General features: G+C 48.8%; 1 protein-coding gene across 2 annotated transcripts in view; it reads left to right on the plus strand.

The window, feature by feature from the left end:
- Nucleotides 1-4,607: 4,607 nt before the first annotated feature.
- The window catches only part of LOC121168058 (centromere protein J-like), a 34,200-nt gene continuing 15,046 nt past the window's right edge, over nucleotides 4,608-23,761 (plus strand). For both annotated transcript variants that reach the window (XM_040997826.1, XM_040997827.1), the window contains exons 1-8: nucleotides 4,608-5,048; nucleotides 5,556-5,685; nucleotides 8,167-8,445; nucleotides 9,451-9,550; nucleotides 10,298-10,400; nucleotides 10,533-12,186; nucleotides 14,052-14,184; nucleotides 19,594-19,759. In XM_040997826.1, coding sequence (XP_040853760.1) covers nucleotides 4,608-5,048; nucleotides 5,556-5,685; nucleotides 8,167-8,445; nucleotides 9,451-9,550; nucleotides 10,298-10,400; nucleotides 10,533-12,186; nucleotides 14,052-14,184; nucleotides 19,594-19,759 — 3,006 coding nt within the window. The remainder of the gene's footprint in view (nucleotides 5,049-5,555; nucleotides 5,686-8,166; nucleotides 8,446-9,450; nucleotides 9,551-10,297; nucleotides 10,401-10,532; nucleotides 12,187-14,051; nucleotides 14,185-19,593; nucleotides 19,760-23,761) is intronic.

Genomic DNA, 23,761 nt, shown 5'->3' on the forward strand with positions numbered 1-23,761 from the left:
AATCTTTGGCATGTGTGTGTTAGGTCTAGTTAAGTGACATGCGTGTTTGTTTTCCTCTAAATCACTGTTTTTCTATTCCTTTTGGTTGTATGTGCATTTTTATGTTGTCACCTTAATATGGTTAAAATCTAGAATTGTTCTGCCCTCCGTGTATCCTCACCAGTCTACCGACAGTACAGTTCCTGTTCATTTTATTCCCTTCCCTTCCCCTTTCCCTTTCCTCCAATTTCTTTCCTTCCTCCAATTTCTAGTTCTTTCTGGGCATCCTCTCATTTCCACCCCCCGCCCCATCCCTACCCCAGCTGCCGGGAGCTGTTCCCGTGGGGGCTGCCATGGCCTATGCTCAGTGCCTTGCTGGTGATGTCCAGCGGCAAGGCTTTGTTGTTGTTATTGTTGTTGTTGATAATCTTTGCATAGTTGATTAGGGTACGAAGGGTCAAGGGCTAGAGGAAAGTGGGTAAGACCATTGTTTTCACATTTTTTTTCCTTCTTGTATCTGGGGGAAGGGGAGAGATAAGGGGAAAAGCCACATCCGGTCCCACACCAGGGTCCTGCTCAAGTGGTTTATAGTTGAACACTTCTGAATTGCTGCCCATCTCACCACTCTAAGCATGATGAAATCTCTCCAGAATCCCCTGGCTGACATAGTCCATCTCCGAGTCTCCGTTTGCCCAGATTTTCACTGCCAACCCTTGGCTGGGGTAGTTGATCCATTTGTTCTGTCCCCCATCCTCTGTTCTGGTACCAGGTGTCCTCTGCAGGGTCTAATGTACCATCATATCCTCCATGTGCAACTGGCCATGCTGTCCACTGTTTCATTTAAGCCACTGAAGAAACCCAGCTCTGACACAAGCATTCCACAGTCAGACCATGGACCCTGCAATTTTCTCCATGGTTGAAGTTCTGAGTCCACTGGTTCAGTTGGGGGATCCCCAAAGAAACCTCACTGAGGCGATCCCAGACCTGATTCTTGTGTGTGTTTATCAATACAGGGACTGGCACAGTGTGTCGCCTTGATCAGCTTACATGCACATTGGTGATTGCAGTAGGTGAGTCAGTTCGTCTCCATCGCTGTCTTCTACACAAACTAATGGGTGTTGCGGCCCAGCCCAGCCCAGTTCTACCCACCACACACTCGGCCACATAAACTGATGGGAGCTGTAGCCTACTCAGAGTGACCCGCAATAACCCCCACCAGGCCCACCCTTGCCCTGGTTCCCGTGCTTGCCAATATGTATAACAGACTGGTCCAGTCTGAGCTATATCCCATTCAGCTCTCAGATATGTGATATCCAGCCCCACTGTTCAGCCACTATACCTGCTGGCAGGTGCCACTCTGTCTAGCCATACCTGCCCCAGTCCTGGTTCTCATGCTCACCAGTCAGAGTGGCAACCCGAGAGGGAGGTGCCAGTGGCGAGGCTTTTAAAAAAATGAATGAATGAATTTTTTCATCTGCTGAGTCATTCCCCAAATGACTGTAGCAGTCAGGGTGGGCCCAGACTGATGCCAGGAGTCTGGAGTTCCATTTGGATCTCCTCTTTGAGTAGCAGGGGACCAAGGACTCGAGTCTTCCTTGTTTCTGTCGCAGGTGCATTAGCAGGGAGCTGGATTGGAAGTGGATCATCACCTTGAGCCAGCAGTCATAGGATGCAGCCACAGGGACACGGCTGGAAAGGATGCCCGGATTGATGCTTTGCAGCTTTGATGTCTTCTGTGCATTCTATTCTGCTGCATCCATTAAAATGCCTCTGCTTGGGTGTGCAATAAGCCATCTTAAATTGCCGGCAATTAAACTCTTGTTCAAACATTAAGGAAACATTTCAGAGCTATGAAGAGAAAGTGGAGCTGAGATGGAGTGAGCATGAGTGCTGTCATTTGCTGGTTCTTTCCACATGTCTGCTGGCTAGGGTCTACTGGGCAAGCCTGCAGGCCAGGGCTTTGTTTCGTGTTTCCCACGTGGGTGGCGAGAAGCCAATTACTGGGGTCACCCCCGCTGCCTCCTGGGAGCGTGCAGTGGGGAGCTGGGGCAGGAAGTGCAGCCCAGACGCTGTGTGTGAGTGCTGCGTGTCTTAACCAGCAGGCACCTGCCTGCCCTCCTGAGTCCATCTTGGTGTGTGTTATTGCCCCGCACCTGTTTGCCCTTCGGTCTTCCTCATGTCAGTAAATGACAGCTCTGTTTTCCCAGTGGGTCAGCAGGGGACTGTTGGGGAATGAAGTGTGGGAGATGAGAGAGGAGGGATATTTGGTGTTACAGGCTGATCATAAGAGATCCAAAGTTGATTTTGGGATTAGTGTGGAAGAATGGATCATCAGAATCGTACATTATCTCGGACATAATTGGCTATTAGAATTTTTAGACTCTAAGGATTCAGAGCGGGGGACTTCTGTGGTTGCTGGTATAGGTTTACTTAGCTGGATTCATTCTGCAGAAGGTCTAGGTAGGGAGTGGTGGTGATGCTGGGTCCCTAGGACAACGGGGCACTGATGGGATTCTCCTGCAGGTGAGCTGGTCCTGCTCCACCCGTGGGAGCTGCACAGCCCATGCTGTGCCCTGCAGCCAGCCTTTAGTGTTACAGGTAAGGACTTCCTGTGCACCTGGCCTGTGCTTGCAGCCTCTTTCTCCCACACGCTGGTATTGTCTCCTTAGCACCTGTAACAAGGCGGCTCGGAGTAAGGACTCCGCCGATGGTTGTTGAGTAATAGCAGACCTATTACGGGGAAGGGCTTATCTCCCCCGCGGTGTCCGATTGAAGAGCGCACTCTCATCTTGATGGGAGTTCCTAGGAATGTTTGGAAGTCTGAGAATCCAGGCACAGTAGCTGTCCTGTGGCAGGAGCCGACGTAATTTTATTGTTGAGTGTTGAATGAATGAACACACACAGACAGCTTCTTACAGTGCTAGATTTAGTTTTCAGGCCAGTGTTCGTTGTGATCTGTTTTTTCATTTGATTTTGGCAGATGTTCCTACTCTCAGCCAGATGTGAGGCCGGGCAGTGGCGGACATGCAGGCGTCTTCAGGAAGCTCCGTGGTTCGGTAGAATATGAGCTTGAGAGCAGGATACCCCGTGTCAGTGAGAGAAGGGCTATAGCAATGATGCCAAAGCCCTCTGGCAACACAGATGAGAGTCTGTCTGATGATGAGGGGTTAGGAGAAAAATGGGGCATGAAGGAACTGGGCTCAGTGCTACAGAAAGCTAGGGGAGAGGGCCTGGCGCGGTAGCCTAGCGGCTAAAGTCCTTGTCTTGAACACGTCAGGATCCCATATGAGCACTGGTTCATATCCCGGTGGCCCCGCTTCCCATCCAGCTCCCTGCCTGTGGCCTGGGAAAACAGTCGAGGACGGCCCAAAGCCTTGGGACCCTGCACCTGTGTGAGAGACCCAGAAGAAACTCCTGGCTCCTGGCTTTGGATCGGCTCAGTTCCAGTTGTTACGGCCGCTTGGGGAGTGAACCAGAGGACAGAAGATCTGTCTGTCCTTCTCTCTGTACATCTGCCTTTCCAATAAAAAAAGATCTTTAGAAAGAAAACCTAATTAAAAAAAAATTAGGGAGAAAGTGAGTGCTTTTGGTAGCTTTTTTTTTTTTTTGAGAGTGGTTTTTTAAAGAAAAAAATTTATTTCAATAACAAAGAGATCTTCTATGCGCTGGCTTACTGCCCCAGTTCCTTGCAGCAGCCAGGGCTAAAGCAGGGGAAGCCATCTGACTCTTCCACTCGGATAGCAGGGCCCCGAGCACTTGTCAGGCGCATCGTTAGGTAGGTGGGTTGGAAGCAGAAAGCCAGCACGCAAGCTGGCACTCCCACGTGGGAAGCGGGACTTGCGTGTGCGGCTCATCGTGCTGTGTCTCATGGCCCCAGTGGTGGCTTTTTGGAAAATTCAGCAACTTTGAAGGTGTTTTAGGTCAACTGATTTAGCACTTGCATAATATCATTGTACAGTTGAATGATTAGGTACGGAGGGATTAAACATTTTTGAAGGAGGAATTTTTTTCTTTTGTAAAGATTTATTCTAGTTTTGAAAAAGATTTATTTATTTTTATTGGAAAGGCAGATATACAGAGAGGAGGAGAGACAGAGAGGAAGATCTTCGGTCCATTGATTTACTCCCCAAGTGACTGCAACGGCCAGTGCTGCGCCGATCTAAAGCCAGGAGCCAGAAACTTCCTCCAGGTCTCCCGTGTGGGTGCAGGGTCCCAAGGCTTTGGGCTGTCCTCGACTGCTTTCCCAGGCCACAAGCAGGGAGCTGGATGGGAAGCGGGGCTTCTGGGATTAGAATCAGCGCCCATATGGGGATCCCAGTGTGCTTGCAAGGTGAGGACTTCAGCCGCTAGGCTGCCACGCCAGGCCCATAGGAGGAATTTAAAATTTTTGATCTGCTGTGTTTGGACATCTTGAACGTAGTAGTTTAATGCTTGATTGCTTTGCTGATTCGAGACTTTGCTGTATGAAATACTGACGAAATTTTCACGCGAGATTGAAGTTTGGGTTAGTTTTGGGTAGAATATGTAATAGTTGTAATAGTTCTTTGTGTCTGTCTGTGTTTCTAGGTGTTGGAAATCGACTTCTCTAGCTTTTACATTATTTATTGTAATAGTGTCACCGCACTGAAATGTTCCTGCCACCAGCCTCAGAGTTCAGCAGTGGGCAGAACTTCCTAAGCCAGTGGATGACCAATCCCTCCCGGGCTGGGGTCATATTAAACCGTGGGTTTCCTGTGTTGGAAGCCGATGAAGAAAAGCGAGCAAGTGAAGACGTTTGCTCCAGTTTTCCTGTTAAAGCCACACGACTTTCAGACAGCTTCAGCTTCGTCAGTGAGGGAGAGTCCCTTCGGGGAGAGCAGCAGCTGGATCGCAGCAGCCCTCGCAGACCGCAGGCGGACACGCCCGAAGCCCGCACCGTCTTCCCCGCAATCAAGAAGGGTCCGCAAAGGGTGGTTTGTCAGGATGTCTGCAGATCCCAGGAGGATAGCAAAAATGACCTTATTCCGCCTCTTGGGAGTGAATTCAAAGAAGTGGCTTATAAAGACCCACTTTTGAAGAAGCTGGAACAGGTGCAGTAGATCGTGGCTTTGTGTGGTTTTGTGTTGCTGGGGGCTTCCGTTGATGCGGAGGTCGTCTCTGCAGCCTCTGGGTGGTCTTTCTGGTTTACTCTGGAATTCTCCAAGTACTCGTCTTTGCCTTTTGTCTAACGTGAAGCATTGAAATGCGTTGCATGTGTGGGAGGGGCATGCATCGTATACTTAATGTGAATTAATGGCTTTAAGTTGCTACCTCACTGGGGAAGAACTCAGAGTTAATTGATCAATTATTAAAGAGAAATTGATGATACCTTGATACCTGTTTTATTTTAGGAATCAAAGGCTTCAGATGGCTTCACATGTATTTCTTCGTTGGTACCAATTTCTGGTATAAGCAAGTGGGATGTTTAGAGTTCTGAAGACAGATTTAGTTCCTGAAGGATTCTTTTCTGGAGCTGTGTAACGGGGAGGTTATGTGTGGGCTGGGGGTCTGTGAGGTAACGCATGGCTGGTGTAATAAGTTAATTGTGTGCTGAGCAGCTCAAGGAGGTGCAGCAGAAGAAGCAGGAGCAGCTGAAGAGGCAGCAGCTGGAGCAGCTGCAGCGACTGGTGGAGGAGCAGGAGAAGCTGCTCAGCATGGTGCCGGGGCCCCACGCGCTGCCTGGTACGTGTCCACACACACAGCCTTCCACAGCACCCCGAGACACAGTGGCAGGTGGTTCTGCTGTTTTATTGCTTTACACGTTCTTTCTACCATTCCTCCAACCTTTAGGGACCGGGCAGGTATGCAGCAAGCAGGTGGTGGTATCATAGAGCTGGGACAAGAGGGGGCCCTGGAATTCTGGAGTGCATGTGTCCTGTGTAATTGCTTTCCCATTAGAGATAAAAACAATCATAGTAGGAAAAGGCCCAAGAGAAGAAAAGCCAAATTTGACCTAGAGCAATCCCTTCTTGATGAATGAAAACTGAGTCTAAAACATGAACGCGTGAGTCAGCCACCCTGGTCAGTGGATGGATTCTGTCGGTGGTATTGCGTGGCAGTGTTCGCTTGTTGCTGCGTCAGTAAACAGGAGGCATCTTGCCTGTGTGTGTGGGGGGGGGACTGTTGAAATGTGTGCATCAGTAGTTTGTGTCTCTAGCACCAGCCATGTGTACGCAGTGTTGATTCGAGAAGCAGAGAGCTGGGATCGACAGATGCTCTCTTCTGTTTCATTCCCTAAATGCTGATGACAGCAGCAGGTGGGCCGCCTCCAAGCCAGGGGCTGGGACTCTGCCGTGGGTGTCAGTAACCCAGGGATTGGAACCATCACCATTGTCTTCCATCATCTGCTGTATCCCAGATACTCGGAGACCAGGTGCAAGCATCTTAATTCTTGAAAAGATGCCCCACCCTTGAAAAGTCCTTTCACTGCGTTTAGTAGTCACAAAAACGAAATTGTAACTCATTGATATATTTTATGTTGAGAGAGAGAGAAAAAATATATGTGTCTTTAGTCCACTGGTTTACCCTGGAAAAGCACATGGCAACCAGGGCCGGGCCAGGCTGAAGCCAGGGGCTAGGCACGCAGTCTGAGCCTCCTGCGTGTGGCAGGGACCCAGCTGCTTGGCCCATCATCTGCTGTCTTGTGGGGTGCGCATCCGCAGGAAGCTGGAATTGGAAGCAGAACCGGGCTGTTTCCAGGTGGGTTGGAGGCATTGCTGAGCAGCATCTTAACTGCTCTGCGAAAGGCCTGCCCCAATCCTGCTTTTTATTTTTTTTAAAGATTTATTTATTTTTATTGGACAGGCAGATTTACAGAGAGGAGGAGAGACAGAGAGGAAGATCTTCTGTCTGATGATTCACTCCCCAAGTGAGTACAACGGCCGATGCTATGCCGATCCGAAGCCAGGATCCAGGAACTTCTTCCGGGTCTCCCACACGGGTGCAGGGTCCCAAGGCTTTGGGCCGTTCTCCATTGCTTTCCCCGGCCACAGGCAGGGAGCTGGATGAGAAGTGGAGCTGCTGGGATTAGAACTGGCGCCCATATGGGATCCTGACGCGTCCAAGGTGAAGACTTTAGCCACTAGGCCACTTTGCCGGGCCCCATCTTCTATTTTTGTTTGTGTAGCAAGGATTAGGTGTCTAGTGGCAGGGACAGTGGCAGTTTTGATAGTACTTCCCAGTATGTTTTCACGTCCAAATGTAATGCTTTCTGGAGAGAGGAGGCTGGCAACTGGATTTCAATGGCTGCCATCGCAAGCGGGGTGGCTAGCGTGCCATCTTTCTGTTAAGGAGTTTAGAAACATCGAACAGGGGGACTCTGTCGGGTTCTTTCTAAAGCAGAAACATAGGAAAGAAATCAGACCAAAAAAACCAAAAAAAGCAAAAACAAACAAAACCGGGATCCTTAGAGGCCAGAGAAAGTCACCAGCGATTCGATGTGAGAACTAGACTTCAAGGGCCCTTGGAAGGGGAGAGTACTTTTCCAGGCACGTGCTGTTGAGATAACTGTGCCAGGTGCCACGTGGAGGGTGGTGTGGAGGCAGCTGTGCCAGGTGCCACGTGAGGGTGGTGTGGAGGCAGCTGTGCCAGGTGCCACGTGAGGGTGGTGTGGAGGCAGCTGTGCCAGGTGCCACGGGAGGGTGGTGTGGAGGCAGCTGTGCCAGGTGCCACGTGAGGATGGTGTGGAGGCAGTTGTGCCTGGTGCCACGTGAGGGTGGTGTGGAGGCAGCTGTGCCAGGTGCCACGTGAGGGTGGTGTGGAGGCAGCTGTGCCTGGTGCCACGTGAGGGTGGTGTGGAGGCAGCTGTGCCTGGTGCCACGTGAGGGTGATGTGGAGGCAGCTGTGCCTGGTGCACGAGGAGTTTGCCGCCACAGGGCCGCAGGTTGTCAGCTGCTGTGGAGTCCGCTGTGGGAGCTTGTGGAGCTGCAGCTCGGTCCTCCACGGTCTGATTGCGTGGGAAGCATCCTGTGAATGTGCTGTCACTTGAAATTATGTGAGGTTCACCATGGAACCTGACAATTTCATGGTTTGCTGGAGTATCTTCTCCTCACATGAAAAATAGACTTGGAGACGTCCGTGCAGGGCGGGAGTGGGCAGGGGGTGGTCTACTAGGCAGAAAACACGATGTCATAGCAAAATGGTAACCTCTTTGGTGTTCTTCATTGTAAGCTTTACTGCCAGATGAGCAGAACCGGAAGTACGGCTCGCCAGGCCATCCAGCTGCCAGAGAGAAGGCCATGCCCTTTTTACCATCTTACATCTTCTCGAACCAAGGCCAGGACAAAGCTCACACTTGCAGCGTTTTACCTGATGACCACATCAGCTTGCGTACTCAGCAGGATGTCTCCGCTTCCCAAAGCGCTTCTCCCAGTTGGTTCTGTGAGGCGCAGGGTCCAGACGCGCTTGTGACAAGCGACGCAGGGGAGGAACGGCAGAACCATGCGGCAGGTGTGTCCCGGTGCTGAACTCGCAGGGTTACCGGGTGGCCTCAGAGAGGAGAAGCTCTTTGTGACGTTTTTCCCCATCTTGTAATCGTGATAATGTCACGTGCTTCATTGCTGCCGAGTTGGAGTTGGGTTCAAAGCTATGCTAGCATTTGTCTTGCTGGAAATCATCTCATTGTTGACGCTCACTCGAAACTTTGCTTGGTAACATGAGGTCCTGAAAGAGGGGGGACACTGGGGGGTTACCGTGGCACCGTGGGCGCAGGAGCCTTGGGATGCCCCTATCTCGTACCGGGTTGCCAGTTTGCTTGCTGGCTCCTCTGTCTGCACTAAGGCTTCCTGCTAAAGCACCAGCGATGGCACGCCTTCCGTGCTGGACACTATGGTGCAACTCCTCGCTCCTGGCTTCCTGCTGGCCCAGTCCAACCCTGGGCATTAAGACACCGAGGAGTGAACTTGCACGTTCAAGATCTGTTTCTGTTTTCTTCCTTTCTCTGTCAGTACCTTTCAAATAAATAGATAACATTTTTTTTTTTTAAAAAGGAAGCAGTTGGCTACATGTGCCCCTCCTGGCACCAATGTGGGAGACCCGGAAGAAGCCGGGCTCCGGCTGTTGTGGCCACGTGGAGAGTGAACCAGCAAGCTCTAGAGCCCTCCTTCCGTCTCTCCTTCTCTCTCTAAACCTACCTTCCAAATAAAATAAATACATCTTGAAAAAACAAAACCCCAAGTAAGCCAAAAAAACCCCCAAAAGGCTCTTTTAGAACTTCTTATTCTAGAAAAGCCTTTGCAACGCCCCCATGGCGTTATCTTTTGAAGAATATCAAGTGTCTTTATTGGGTTTTATGGTTTTCATTTATTAAATAAATGCTTGGGTATTCTAAAATTGTTGGCATACATGATTGTTAATTACATATGAAGTTTTAGCTTAGTAAGTTGTAAAGTTGCTGTGCCTCCAGCCTGCCACCTGCCTTTGTTGGACTGAATTGTCGCTTAATTTTTATCTTAGGAGAAGGTGTTTTATCGATGACGGAACAGATTCTGGGACAGAGTGAGATGAATTTTAAGAAAGTCGATGATCCCTCAGGAGTCATTAATATTGAAGAAAGGTATAAACGTTGAAAGGAGTAAGAGACGGAGCAATTCAATGTCATGGTTGATGCTGTTATTGAGCTCTTTGGAAGAGCTATACTTTTGTTTGCAGTTGAATGTGCTTTTGAGTGTTTTTAAGACCAACCCGCCACATGTGGTGACAGGAAGAGGTTGGGAGGTCCTGGTGAAAGAAGCTTTGGCATTGTACTGGAGGAACTGAGCCAAGGTTTTTGCACTTCACAGACACATCTGGATAAGTGTAGTTAAATTCTGTTTTGGAAAAGGAGGAGGAAGTAGCGGGGGTCTCACATGTGGTGTCTCTTGCAGATTATAATTGTATAATCAAAGAGCTAAAAATGGTGATGATGATTTTATCTTTTAGATAAATTATGACATATTTGAAATATTTTCATGTACATCATGTATGGGCAGAATGACGCGTGGCTCTGTTTACATTCACGATCTTTCTTACTGAAAGAGCCTGAATCAGTGGGCAGTTTTTGAAAGAAGTTTTGAAGTTCTATGATGAGTGAATCTGTAGGCCCTGGATGGAGTCCGCACGGGCCCAGGCATGTGCAGAAGGTTAAATACCTGTGTTTTTTTAGGGGTGGTGGAGATTATTGCTTTCATTGGATTCTCAAAGCGGGCGGGGGGTGGGGGTGCATCTTCAACTTCCAGTGTAGTTGAAGTTGTGTAATCAGGCATGTTAAGTAAAATAGTCACACACTGGGGTTTGTGTGCTAAATAACTTTGTTTTTCACTAGGCCTATTAAAGCTGTTCTAAGAGAAAGGAAACAGACATTTGAAGATTACTTGGAAGAACAAATTCGGCTAGAAGAGCAAGAACGGAAGCAGAAACAGATGACGGTTAGCAACCGCACCATTTTGAATAAATTATTCTAAGACTTTAGAGATTTATTTATGAGTTGCTGTAAAAAATGACTTTGAGAGGACTTGTCCTATACCTAAATGATTTCAATTATTGTCCTTTTCTTTTAGGAAGCGGAAGGACCAGGGCTAACCAAAGCAAAGCCCAAACAACCATTCTTAAAACGAGGAGAAGGTTTAGCTAGATTTTCTAATGCCAAAGCTAAGGTTCAGAAAGGGAAGGAGAGCAAACCAGCTGGTGGCCAAAGCGCTGCGGAAGACCAGCCCGGGTTTCAGATGGACAGACCCCAGTGCCAGCGGAAGACCGCTCTTAGAAGTAAAGAGCTGGGCGCCGAGGGCCCTGCTGTTCAAAGGCTCAGGACAGTCCGAAGCAGGAGTGCTGCTGTCACACTCGGTCAGAAGCTACACGTGCCCAAGAATAATAATAATAAAAAAAGTCTCTCTCTGTCAGGATTGAAACTACAGGCAGGCAAGCAATGTGACAGGCAACCGAGAGATCACAGCAAACTGGACAAAAAGGTGGAGTTGCCTAATAGCAAGGAAGATGCACCCGAGCGTGCAGACCCTTCTGATCCCGGCTGCAGAGTGCGGGGTAAGACACCGGGACAAGACAGACGGCCCGGCTCCCCAGGGCAGCTCGGGTCCGCGGCTCCCAAAGGCTCCGCGAGCGAGACTGTGAAAGAGCTGGACTCTTCTCTGGACGTTTCTCTTCAGAAGAAAATGGACAACTGGGAACGAGAAAAGGAAAAGGAAAATTTGGAACTAGATGAGTTTTTGTTCCTAGAGCAAGCTGCTGATGAAATCTCATTTTCCAGTAATTCCTCATTTGTGCTGAAGATCCTAGCAAGGGATCAACAGACGTGCCAAGGTCACCGGCTGTCTTCCACTCCTATGAAGGCTGCGCAGCCAGAGAGGGCACGTCCAGGGGGCGCTGATGGTCAGGGTGACCACAGGGAGGGTCCCAACCATGCTGCCCGTGAAAACAGAAGTGAGTGTGAGGTGGCTCCCAACCTCCGGGGCCCAGCGTCCTCACCTAAGGGCCCGAGGGAATGGTCGTGTAACATCCGAAGCAAAGCCTGCCAGAAAAACACTTTGAGCAGTTCTGAAAACCAAGCCCCGTGGGAAGCAAGCGATGAGGACGGCGTCAGCGACAGTGATGGTGGCACTGACTCCGAGGAGCAGCTTGATGTGACCCTAAGACCGTTGCCTGAGGAGGCAGGGAGGAGTTTGAGCGGCGTGGAGGAGAGCCCACAGTTCTGCGATGGCAAGGGGCCTTCCGGGGACAGTCCGACTCAACAGGAGAAGAGAGACGTGGAACTGGATCTGTCTGATAAAGATTGTAGCAGTGATGGCTGCATCATGGCAGGGAGCGTGAGAAACCTGGGGTCCGAGACTTCTGCCCGAAGACCCTCATCTCCGAATCTGAGTACAATTGACTTTGATGATGAAAGAACTTGGACTGACCTGGAAGAGAATCTGTGTCAACACAATGCTGTTCTTGGGGATGAAGCCGTTTATGGGACACCCCAGACACGTTCCCTGAATAAAGGTGACATCCGTGTCCTGGACAGAACGTTAAAAAGGAAGGTAGCACCGGTCAAGAGGGGAGAAGACTCGAGCAAGGCAGGCAGGAGCCGGAGCCCTCCTCCTGCGTCGGAACTCATGATGAAAATCTTCCCCTCTTTGAAGCCGAAACCGAGACCAAAAGCAGATTCGCATTTGGACAATGGACCCAAGTTAAACACGAGTCGAGACCAGCTACCTGGTGAGTCAGCCTTATAAACTGCACGTTGGAGTGTTAAAAAAGTCTACCTTTGTTTTATCGCCGTGCCCTTAAGGTGGTTAAAATGCTGACGTCAGTGTTGCCCAGCGAATGAAATCAATGATTGATTTGGAGAACCTTGATTTGTTTTGTTGGTCTAAAGCATGTAATAGTCATTAGCGTGACATGCAGCTGCATTATGCCTTCAAGTTCTTCCAACTTGTGTTTTAGCTTTCCCGATGCTTGAAATTACTTTAGGATGAAATGAAATAATATTGAAGTTCCTTTCACAGCAGGGGAGGACCCACATGATGGTGTTATGTCCCTCAAGGTGAGTCTTTTAGTGACTGTTAAGACGTTGATATTTGTGTACTTCTTACATGAGCTTGTCAGACGAGCCCCTGATGGCTTAAAGCAGCAGTCCGGTGGTCCCTGGGTCTGTGGGAGGTGTGGTTTGGAGCCCCATGTGCACGAGTGGCATCTTGGAAGATCCCAGATCCTTCTTTTTACTGCGTGTTGCTGGGCTCTGTGCCTTTCTCTTAGAGGACTCATGTAATGGCCTGGGTGTCACTTGAACACAGATTCTGCAGAACTGTGGCGGTTGGTCTGGTAGCAGAGATGAGTACCGAGTGACCTGATGGTGTCACTTAGCGTGTGGGATGATAATGTCCTGCGTGGGACAGCGAGATTTCATCATTCTACCCAAAGTGCTGTGCAAGTTGAAATTTGTGAACGATTTCGGCAATTGTCCACATAATGTTTTCAGATTCTGGTTGACTGGGCGGTAGAAACCATGGAACGTGAGACCTTTGAGAGCAGCACGGACCCCCCCACAAAGTGTCCATCCTTTCCTGGACTTGGTGCTCGCTCCCTTTCCTAGAAGTACCGCACACTCTCGGGATCCGTGCTGGAGGTCGTTGCCATGCTCACGCACACCTCCTCTGCTGGATTCACTGACTGTTGGACCCAGTTGCTGTGGCGGATTTCTCAGACTTATCTCGAAAAGCCTCCTGCTGCATCCGAACCTCACAGCTTGAGTACCGGAGGGAGCATGGATGGAAGTTCTGGTGTCAGGAATTCAAAACACCGTTCTGATTTTAAAGGAATACTTTTGTAGAAAGCTGGGAAGTTGAGATAAAAAAGGAGTAGAAGCAAACATGTGAGAACTTTATTTATTTATTTAAATTTTTATTTTGACAATCTTTACATAGTTAACTGGGGTAAAAAGGGTCAAGGGCTACAGGAAAGTGGGTAAGACTATTATTTCCATGTTGTTTCCTTTCATGTATCTGAGGTAAAGAAAACAGGTAAGAACTTTCAAACTGCTGTGTCGTTTTGGGATGGTCCCTTCCAGCGATTTAACTTTGCTAACAGAGTCCGAACGTGTCACTTCCTTTTAGCCTTGTGGTACGGATCAGGTTTGTTTTCCCCAAAGGTACAGTTAATAAAAGGCCTTTTTCAATTGATGGCAGAAAGCCTGTTTTATTTATTTTTCTTTATTTTACTTTAAAAAAAAATAATACATATACTTGGGTAAAGGATTGATTAACAGTGGAAGGTAACTTGATTTGAATATCAAATTATCTACTCAGATTTCTTTGTGGATTAGTGATTCATGCTCTTCAGCTATTCCCTGCTATTTTAAACATTGATTTCAGTGATTTCTTTGCATATGTAGTGTTTTTATTTGTTCTGGTGTATTTAGCGTGAGTCTTTTATTCCTTTGTGGTAGCGTGTAGCGTGATTGATTGTTCCATCTAGACTGGTTTCCTCTGGAAGATAAGCCTGGTGCATTTTGATGCCGTAAATGTTTATCATATTCCTGGTGTTTCCTTTGTGAAGTTCCATATTTATGGCCTATTTTATAGATGACAGTGCCCGATCCCAGATTCTGAGAGAGAAAGTCATTGAATTGGAAACAGAAATAGAAAAATTTAAGGCTGAGAACACATCCTTAGCTAAACTTCGCATCGAACGAGAAAGTGCCTTGGAAAAACTCAGGTAAGTTTACAGGTACAAGCTGGGCAAAAAAGCCAGTTCCCGAGTTACAGCTTTAAGACTTGAGTTGTGCTGTGGTGTGGTAGGCTAATCCTCCTGCTGAGGCACTGGCATCCCATGTGGGCTCCGGTCTGTGTTCTGGCGGCTCTGCTTCTGCTCCTGCTTGCTGCTGGTGGCCTGGGAGAGCAGAGGGAGATGGCTCAGGTCCTTTGGGGTGCTGCACCCATGTGGGAGACCTGGAGGAAGCTCCTGGGGTGCTCTAGGGTTGGCTGAGCTCCAGCTGTTGTGGCCATTTGGGGAGTGAACCAGCAGATGGAATATTGCTCTCTCCTCCTCTCTCCCTCTCTCTGTAACTCTGCCTTTCAAATAGAAGTGAAATAAATAAGATAAATCTTTAAAAAATGTTTGAAACATTACAAGACTATTTACTTTTATTTAAAAGGCTTTCTGTCTACCTGTTCATTTTCCAAATGTCTGTAACAGCTGGGGTTGAACCCAGCTGGAAGCAGGAAGCAGGGCCTGCCTCTGCTGCCTCCAGGGGGTGTAGGAGGGAAAGCTGAAATGGAAGTGGAGTTGGGGTTCAACTCAGGGCACCCGGATATGGGTTGCAGGGGTCCCAGGTAGCAGCCTAACCCACTCCAAAACATTTTATTGTAAATGAAAAAGAAATGAAATGTTACGCATAGAATTAAATGGCTCAGTGTAGTCAACAGTGTACTAAAGGGGGAATTTGTTGACTGGTGAGATTATGAATTGAAATTGGAAAAGCAGTTTGAAGTCACAAATTCAAATGGTACCGTGGCTATTTTATTCACTTCCTGGGGTTATTGTAGCACAGACTGGGAAGCTTAAAACAGTAGATGTATGTGGGACCTGGTGAGATGGCCTAGTAGCTAAATCCTTGCCTTGCATGTGCCAGGATCCCATATGGGAACTGGTTCATGTCCTGGCTGCTCCACTTCCCATCCAGCTCCCCGCTTGTGGCCTGGGAAAGCAGTAGAGGATGGCCCAAAGCCTTGGGACCCTGGACCTGCATGGGAGACCCGGAAGAAGCTCTTGGCTCCTGGTTTCGAATTGACTCAGTTCTGGCTGTTGCAGCCACTTGGGGAGCGAACCAGTGGATGGAAGGTCTTTCTGTCTCTCCTCTCTCTACATGTGCCTTACAACAAAAAGTAAATAAATCTTTACAAAAACAACCTCCCCACCCCCAACCAATGCCATAGACATGCATGTATTTTCTCATGGTCTGGAGGTGAGAAGCCCAGAGTCAGGGTGTAAGCGAGGTCGTACTGTTTTTCTTGTCTCTTTGCTGGTTTCTGTGTCCGTGGTCCCTTGGCTGTGGTCCCTGTCTCACTGGGGTTCTCCCTGGTGTGTGTCGCTGTGTCCTTTCTCTTCTTGTAACAGCAGTGTTGTTGGAGTAAAGTCCACTCTACTCCAGAATGACCTCATCTTGCCTTTTTATGTCTTAACTGCATCTACGAAGATCCTACTTGCAGAGAAGGTCGCATTCGTAGGCGTGAATATCAACTTAGGTTTTGAAAGACACAGCTCCACTAGCAACGGTGAGAAGCGTGGCAAGTATTATTTTCCAACGTAGGCCTGATTTTATTGTGTGGCAAAACCTGAACCACAGTAATACCTTTGCATCTGAGGAGTCGGTAGTAGGTGAGTGTGCCCAGATCCACATGGGATACCGACATCCATCCAGATGCCCCACGTGGGCGGCAGAGACCCGTGCTGCTCAGGGTGCACGCCAGTGGGAGGCTGTCCGGGGGAGTGACCTGGACTTGCATCCGGGCACTACTCCAAGGGGCACTTTGTTTTTTTTTTTTGGGGAAATATTTATTATATCTGTTTGAAAGGCAAAATTAGAGAGCTCCATGTTCCATCTGCTGACTCACTACCCAAATGGTCACGATGGCCAGGGCTCGGCCAGGCTTGAGGCAAGAGCCAGGAGCTTCATCTAGGTCTCATATGCCTGTAGGGTCCCAGGCACTTGGGCCATCCGCTGCTGCTTTCCCAGAAGCGTTAGCAGGGAACAGGATAGGAAGTGGAGCAGCCGGGACTCAAACTGGTGCTCAAGTGGGGCACTTGTGCCACAGGTGGGAGCTTGACTTGTTGCAGCACAGCTCCGGCCTGGTTGTACCTTTGGCTGTTGTAAAGGATGTGGCTGTGCGTACTGTGTACACATCTCATTTTCTTTCTTTCTTTTTTTTTTTTGAAGGGCAGAATAACAGGGTCAAAATGAGTGGATTCTTCTATTCACTGACTCCTTCCTTGCATTTGGTGCTGAGCCAGGCTGAAGGCAGGAAATTCCAGCTCATCTCCCACGTGGATGGCAGAACCCAAGCACTTGGGCCATTATTTGCTGCCCCCACCCCCCCATGCATTAGCAAAAGCTTGGGTGGAGGTGGGACTAGGGTGCAGGCTGCTGCTGTACCATGCCTGCCGCGAATGCCTGCTGTGAATTCTGGGAGTGTGTGTCCAGGGGCTCAAGGACTGGGTCATATGGCCGCTGTAGATGTAATCTTTGAGAAAAGGACCCACGCTAGTTTGTGCCTCCTCTGGTAATTGACAAGGGTTCTGATGTTCTGTGTCTTACCAATGCTAACTTTTCTTCCCCCCCCGCTTAAAAAAATTCTTTTGAATTTGCAAGACAGAGAAACGCAGAGAATGCTCCTATCTCATGGTTCATTCCTAAAATGCCCTCGAAAGCCTGGACTGGACAAAACGGATGCCAGGAGCCAGAAACTCCATCCGGGTCTTCCCTGTGAGTGACAGGGACCCAGCTGCTGGCTGCCAGGGTTGAGGTGCTGGCCCCTTGGGCCCAGAATCGGGAATGGAGCTGGGAATCGAGCCTAGCTACTGTGGTGTGCATTGTGAGTGTCTAAGTGCCAGTCCTGCTAACAAACGTAAATACGTGGTTATAAGTAATGTGGTCATTAAAAGGGAGAACTTATCCCAAGCCCTTTCATTATCCAAGATAAATGATTAAATACCTATACTTCATTATTTTAAAATATAAATTTCTGAGGCTGGTACTTTGATGTAGCGGTGACATTCCACGTGGGTGCTAGTTTGAGTCCCGACTATTCCGTTTTTTATTCAGCTCCCTGCAAATGAGCCTGGGAAAGAAGCAGAGGGTGGCTCAAGTCCCTGAGCCCCTGCACCCATGTGGGAGACCCAGAAGAAGCTCCTGGCTCCCTGCTTCTGACCAGCCCAGCTTTGGCTGTTGAAGCCACTTGGTAGAGTGAGCCAGTTAATGGAAGATTCTTTGTCTCCATTCTCTCTCTGTAACTGCCTATCAATCTCTCTATCTACATATCTGTATCACAAAGGACATTTACATCCTAAAATAATGATTATCTTTTTTTAATGCTTATTTATTTATTTATTTAAATGAGTTACACACATACATAGAGATTGATTGATCTTCCATCTGCTGATTCACTCCCCAAATGGTTACAACGGCTAGAGCTGGGCTGGGCTGAAGCCAGGAGTCAGGAGCTTCTTCTGGGTCTCCCATGTCAGTGCCAGAATCCAAGCGCTTGGACCGTCTTTGACTGCTTTTCCAAGTGCGTTGGCGAGGAGCTGGGTTGGAAGTGGAGCAGTCAGGTCTTGAACCTGGCGCCTGCGTGGCATGTTGGTGCTGTAGGGGGTGGCTTTGCCCACTTCACCACACTGCTGCCCATGGCTTTTTGGAGAGCAGTCTCACTGTGGTAAGCTCTGTTGTAAGGAAAAACCAAAATTTGAATTTAGGCCACGTGTTTTCCTTCCCATCTTACAGATGTGGAAACTGAGGCACTGTTAAGTTCGTGCCTTTAATCAGTGACGGCTCCAGCTCTGGACTGCGTTGTCCGTGTTGTTCGTTCACCTGCCTTTGAATGCAACGGCATACTAAACATCTCACCGTGGCGGTACTGCCTGGGAGTGTGTCAGTGCACCTGCGTCACTGTCACGGATTGCCTGCACGTGGTAGCTTTGAAAAAACAAAAGAGATCTTGCGAAGAATTTTACAAATCTCTGCCACTCTGGTCAGCATCGGAGAGTCCATCTTGCCTGTTTCTCCATCATGGGCACTGAGTGGTAGCAGTTTGTGAAGTGCTGCTGACCTCATCCCTTTTTTTTGTTTTGTGTTTTTTAAAAAGATTTATTTGAACAACAGAGAGAGAGAGAATGAATCTTCCATCTGCTTGTTCACTCCCTGATGGTTGTGTTGTCAGGGCTGGACCAGGCTAAATGTAGGAACTTGCTCCGGGTCTCCCACATGGGTAGCAGGTACCCGCTGCTAGCAGAGCAGGTGGGACTTGAACCAGCACTCCGATACAAGCTGCTGATGTTACAGCTTAACTCCCGGTATCACAACCCTGACCCTTGGATGTGTCCAAATGATTGAATTCAGCATAGTTTTATGTGTAATGGTGTTTATGTTTGTTTTGTGAATTTCTTTATGACCTTTGCTCATTTATCCAGGGGGAGTTCCACCTTACTGTTTGCGGATCTGTAGATCTATGAAGGACGCAAAAGTGCTACAGTTGTCCCATTTTTTCTGCTTTGAATTTTAACATTTTGTATATAGTATAGAAGTTACATCAGATGTGAATATTATATTCATACACGTACGCACACGTGTGTATGGAGTGCCCAGCCCATCTCAGGCCTGTAAGTGTTGCTCATGCTGCCATCCAAACTCAGAATCTCAGGTCTGCTGCGTATCCCACTGGCTACTTGTCTTCAAAGAGCTGTTGAGTATCTTGAATGGATCGTTTCTGGAAGAGCTAGCTCCTGCTGTTGCCCGCAGCCATGGTCGTCTCGCAGTCTTCTCCTGACGGGCCCGGGCACGCTCCTGCTCTCAATTCACCTGTCACTCCACCTGGCATCCTGAGCGGCGTGTGCTGCTGCTGCCCGCCCGGGCTCTGCACACGGCAGCCAGAGCCGGCCGAGCCCTCCCAGCTGCTGTCCTCAGCCTTCCCCAAGGCTGGTGTCTGCCTCTCCCGAGGCTGCCCGACCGTGGGGCATCTCCTGCGTGGGCCTTGCCCCCCTGGCTTAGCCTCACCGGACCCGGTCAGCAGGCCCTTGGCGCTGCCTCTCCCTGGGTGTGACGCCACCGAAACCACAGCCTCCCACCCTCGTATTTCCTAACCTCTCCCTTGCTTTATATTTCTCCTTGATGCTTCTAAGTCTAAATGTTTAACTTGTTCATTATTCTCGTCGCTCTGGTTTCCCTACCACCTAGTGGAGTGCCAGCCTCGCCGTGGGCTGCCCAGTCAATGCTTGCTGGGTCAGTGCCCTGCGGGCTGGAGGATTCCCCAGGACTGCAGTTCCTTAGCTGCCCACTGGGTGGTGCCGTGATGCCACACAGGATTACTGCAGTGAGCTGGTCCCTGGAGCTGACCATATTGCTTGTTTTAGGAAAGAAATTGCAGACTTTGAACAACAGAAAGCGAAAGAATTGGCTCGAATAGAAGAATTTAAGAAGGAAGAAATAAAGAAGCTACAAAGGGAACGTAAAGTATTTGAAAAGTATACTACAGTTGCCAGAACTTTTCCAGATAAAAAAGAACGCGAAGAAATACAGGTATGCCCAGTTCTTTACATTTGCTCATTTAAATTATGTTTTTCTTGGGGTTATCTGATGTGTCAAGGAAAAAAAAATAGGTGTTCATTATTCATTCAGCAAATACTGTGTTAGAAACATGGCATCAAGAACCTTTTTTTTTTGGTATCAAAGACTACAAATTACCAGCTCTTTCCCATTGCTAGAAGCTTCCTTGACGCTGACGTGATCTGGGTGAGTTGATGAGCCAGGCGTGTCAGTGCACCGTGCTGTGTTAATCTCTGTGACCCACTGCGCACAAATACTGTTAGTTGTGTTCATTTATAACAGTAGAAGGCCTTACTATACTGGATTGAGTTTAACTGTAAAACTTAAAAACCCATAGGCCAAGTTACAGCGATGCTTTATTCACAGCTAGAAACGGACTGTGGGCCGGAGAATGTAGCAATTAAAAGGAACTAGTGTGTTTCTTGTAAAACTGTAAGCCTTCTACAAAAAAAAAAAAATTGTGAATATATTTGTAGCATTGATATGTGCAAAGATTTTTTTAAAGTCACAACTGACAATAAAAAAAGTTGGGTATATTGGACTTCTTCAACACGTTTTTCAAAAGAAAAATTGCCTGTTTTCCACTTACTATTTCTGAGACAGAGATGGAAAGGCAGAGGGAGCATTCTCATCTATTTTTTTTTAAGATTTATTTATTTTTATTGCAAAGTCAGATAGACAGAGAGGAAGATCTTCCGTCCGATGATTCACTCCCCAAGTGGCTACAATGGCCAGAGCTGCGCTGAGCCAAAGACAGGAGCGAGGAGACTCTTGTTGGTCTCCCACATGGTGCAGGGTCCCAAGGCTTTGGGTCATCCTTAACTGCTTTCCCAGGCCACAAGCAGGGAGCTGGATGGGAAGCGGGGCCGTCAGCTGCCAGAGTCCAGCTCCAGCCGAGTTCGGAGCTCGGGAAGGGTGCATGGAGTCGGCAATAAAGAAAGACACAGACACAGACACTTGGTGCGTTCTCACCACAGCTCAAGAAAAAGCTGTCCTTTTTATTTACTGAGACACCTCACAAGCTTCTACACAAGCAACTAATTATTCTGTTTTTACTTCAAGACTAAGGGGGCATGTACAGACATTTGGTCATTCCGTCTGCACTTCAGGGCTAAGCAGGTGCCCCTAAAGATAATTCTGCAAAATCCTGTATTCATATTCTTCAAAGCAAGCCATTATTCATTCTTTAGTAGTAGCCGTGGAGCAACAGCTAGGACTCCAAGGCCAAGGACATGCGATTACCTGCTAATCAGTAGTACATTCCTACCACATTTCTATTTCTACAATTTACCCATTATTTAATGGGAAAATAGGTTACAAGGGAAAAACCTAAAATCTAAAACAGAAACTTCAAATGTTAAATCCCCCTACAACTATAGACTCCTACAACCCCATAAACAATAAGACAATAATCAAAAGCATTTTTCTTTAATAAAAGCATCCTTAATTCCTCTAGCTAAAAATTATAAAAGCAGGTAAAACAATTGTATTTCCTACACTCCTAAAAATTGCAAAGACAGGCTAGCCTTTGAGATAACAATAGCTATATTTATTGCCATAGCAGTTTCAGCTCTCACTCCCATCACTTCCATTACTTTGTAAAATTCTTATTAAGCCATTTCCCAGAAGGCATGGTATATGTCTGGGCCCGATTTCAGGGCAATGGGTAGGTACACAATAAGGTGTCCAGAAATGGCATGGGCTTAATTGTGCTCCTGTGTGTAAATTGTCAAAGGCCCACTCACCAAGACATTATCAGTGACATTAACTCTCAAGCTCACATCAGTGGCAAACAATGCCTCAATAGATTACAGAATTCTTAGTGGGGTGCTTGAGTTTCCATGCAAAAAGGTGGTGAGACTGCGTCAAGGTGGTCAGAGAGAAATCCGCTGGGCCCTGCCAAACAGCTGGAAGCTCCCCGGGCCCTGCCAAGCAGGGGAGCTGTTCTCTTCACACCTTCGTGCCATCCACACCCACTGCACGGACCCCAGCAGTCAGCATTAGAACTGGTGCCCATATTATATGGGTTCCCAGTGTGTGCAAGGTGAGGATTCCAGCTGCTAGGCTACCACTCCAGGCCTATTTTTAAAAAGCATTTACTTGTTTTAATTGGAGTGGGAGATCTACAGAAAGGAGGACAGACAGAAAGATCTGTCCTCTGGTTCACTCCCCAAGTGGTTGCAATGGCTGGAGATAAGTCAAGTTGAAGCCAGGAACCTGGAGCTTCTTCCTGGTCTCCCACATGGGTGCAGGGCCCCAAGGCTTTGGGCCGTCTTCAACTGCTTTCCCACGCCACAAGCAGGGAGCTGAATGGGAAGCAGGGCTGCCAGGACATGAACCAGTTCCCATATGGGATCCTGGCACACGCAAGGTGAGGAGTTCACGCTGGGCCCCATGCGGGGCTACTTTCAAACCTTTAAGGACAGGCTATGGGACAATGGAATCCATCAACTAAAGGTCCCGGTGTTCAAGTTGGGGACGCTGAGTATCTAAAGGGAATCCTAAAGTAAAATTGGTTTGGGAAGGTTGTGAGTGAACAGGGAATGTCTGTGCCAGGACAGCGGCAACGCTCCATCGGCACCCCGCAGGGCTGCAGTGGATCCTGAGTCAGCTGGCTGAAATGCTGCCAAGATGGAGAAGGCGGAACTCGTGCACACGAGTGCCTTTTAACACAGTGTGGAAAACAGCTTGAAGGTTCCTCAAAACACTGCAAACAGAACTATCGCAAGGCCCAACTGTGCTCCCACCAAACGTACGTTCAGAGGAAATGAAACAACCCTCTGGCAGAGACTGCCTGTGGTACGATTACAGGCGAGAAACACAGCTGGCCGAATGCCCATCACGGTGGGATGACGGCACACAGCGCGGTGTCTGCTCCCTTTGGGGTAATATTCAGCCACAAACAAGGAGAAAACCTGTCATCCTGCAAGAACATGATAGGACTAGAGGACATTATGCTAAATAAAATAAACCAGGTACAAAAATACAGATACCAGGCCCGGTGCAGTAGCCTAGCAGTTAAAGCCCTCGCCAGGCATGCGCCAGGATCTCATATGGGCACTGGTTCTTGTCCCGGCTGCCCCGCTTCCCATCCAGCTCCCTGCTTGTGGCCTGGGAAAGCAGTAGAGGACGGCCCAAAGCTTTGGGACCCTGCACCCATGTGGGAGACCCGGAGGAAGTTCCTGGCTCCTGGCTTCAGATTGGCTCAGTTCTGACTATTGCGGTCACTTGGGGTGCGAACCAGCAGACAGAAGATCTTTCTGTGTATCTGACTTTCCAATAAAAATGAATAAGTCATATAAAAAGAGAAAGTATTCCTGGCTTCTGATTATTGCAACCCATTTTTTCCAACGCGATGACTCGGAAGGCTATGTTGTCATTTCCGGAGCCTGCTGAGCCACGTGTTGCTGCAGGTAGCTGTCTCCACATCTCCCTGTCCACATGGCCAGCTTGCGGCTGCCGGCCCTGGCTGCCTCCAGCTACCTTCTTCTTTCCCCACATTTGTCTATCTCCTGACTGACTTTTTGGAAATCTGGATGTGCAAGCGGTGGACGTCAGCTTCTGCACGCCTGCTTCACCTCGACTTTGCTTCTGTCCGACATCTTAGCACTGCTCCCCTCCCTCTCTCTTCTCACCTCGTGCCCCCAACCCACCTCCCTGCCAGCCTCTCGCCTCGTGCCCCCAACCCCACCTCCCTGCCAGCCTCTTGCCTTGTGCCCCCCCCCACCTCCCTGCCAGCCTCTTGCCTTGTGCCCCCCACCCACCTCCCTGCCAGCCTCTTGCCTCGTGCCCCCACCCCAACTCCCTCCCAGCCTCTCACCTTGTGTCCCACCCTACCTCTCTGCCAACCTGTTGCCTCATGCCCCCCACCCTGCCTCCCACCCCACCTCCCATCCAGCCTCTTGCCTTGTGCCCCCCACCTCCCTGCCAGCCTGTTGCCTCGTGCCCCCCACCCTGCCTCCCTCCCAACCTCTC

Source organism: Ochotona curzoniae, unplaced genomic scaffold, assembly GCF_017591425.1.
Source record: "Ochotona curzoniae isolate NIBS_2020 unplaced genomic scaffold, NIBS_Ocur_1.0 patch49, whole genome shotgun sequence".
Taxonomy (NCBI): Eukaryota; Metazoa; Chordata; class Mammalia; order Lagomorpha; family Ochotonidae; genus Ochotona; species Ochotona curzoniae.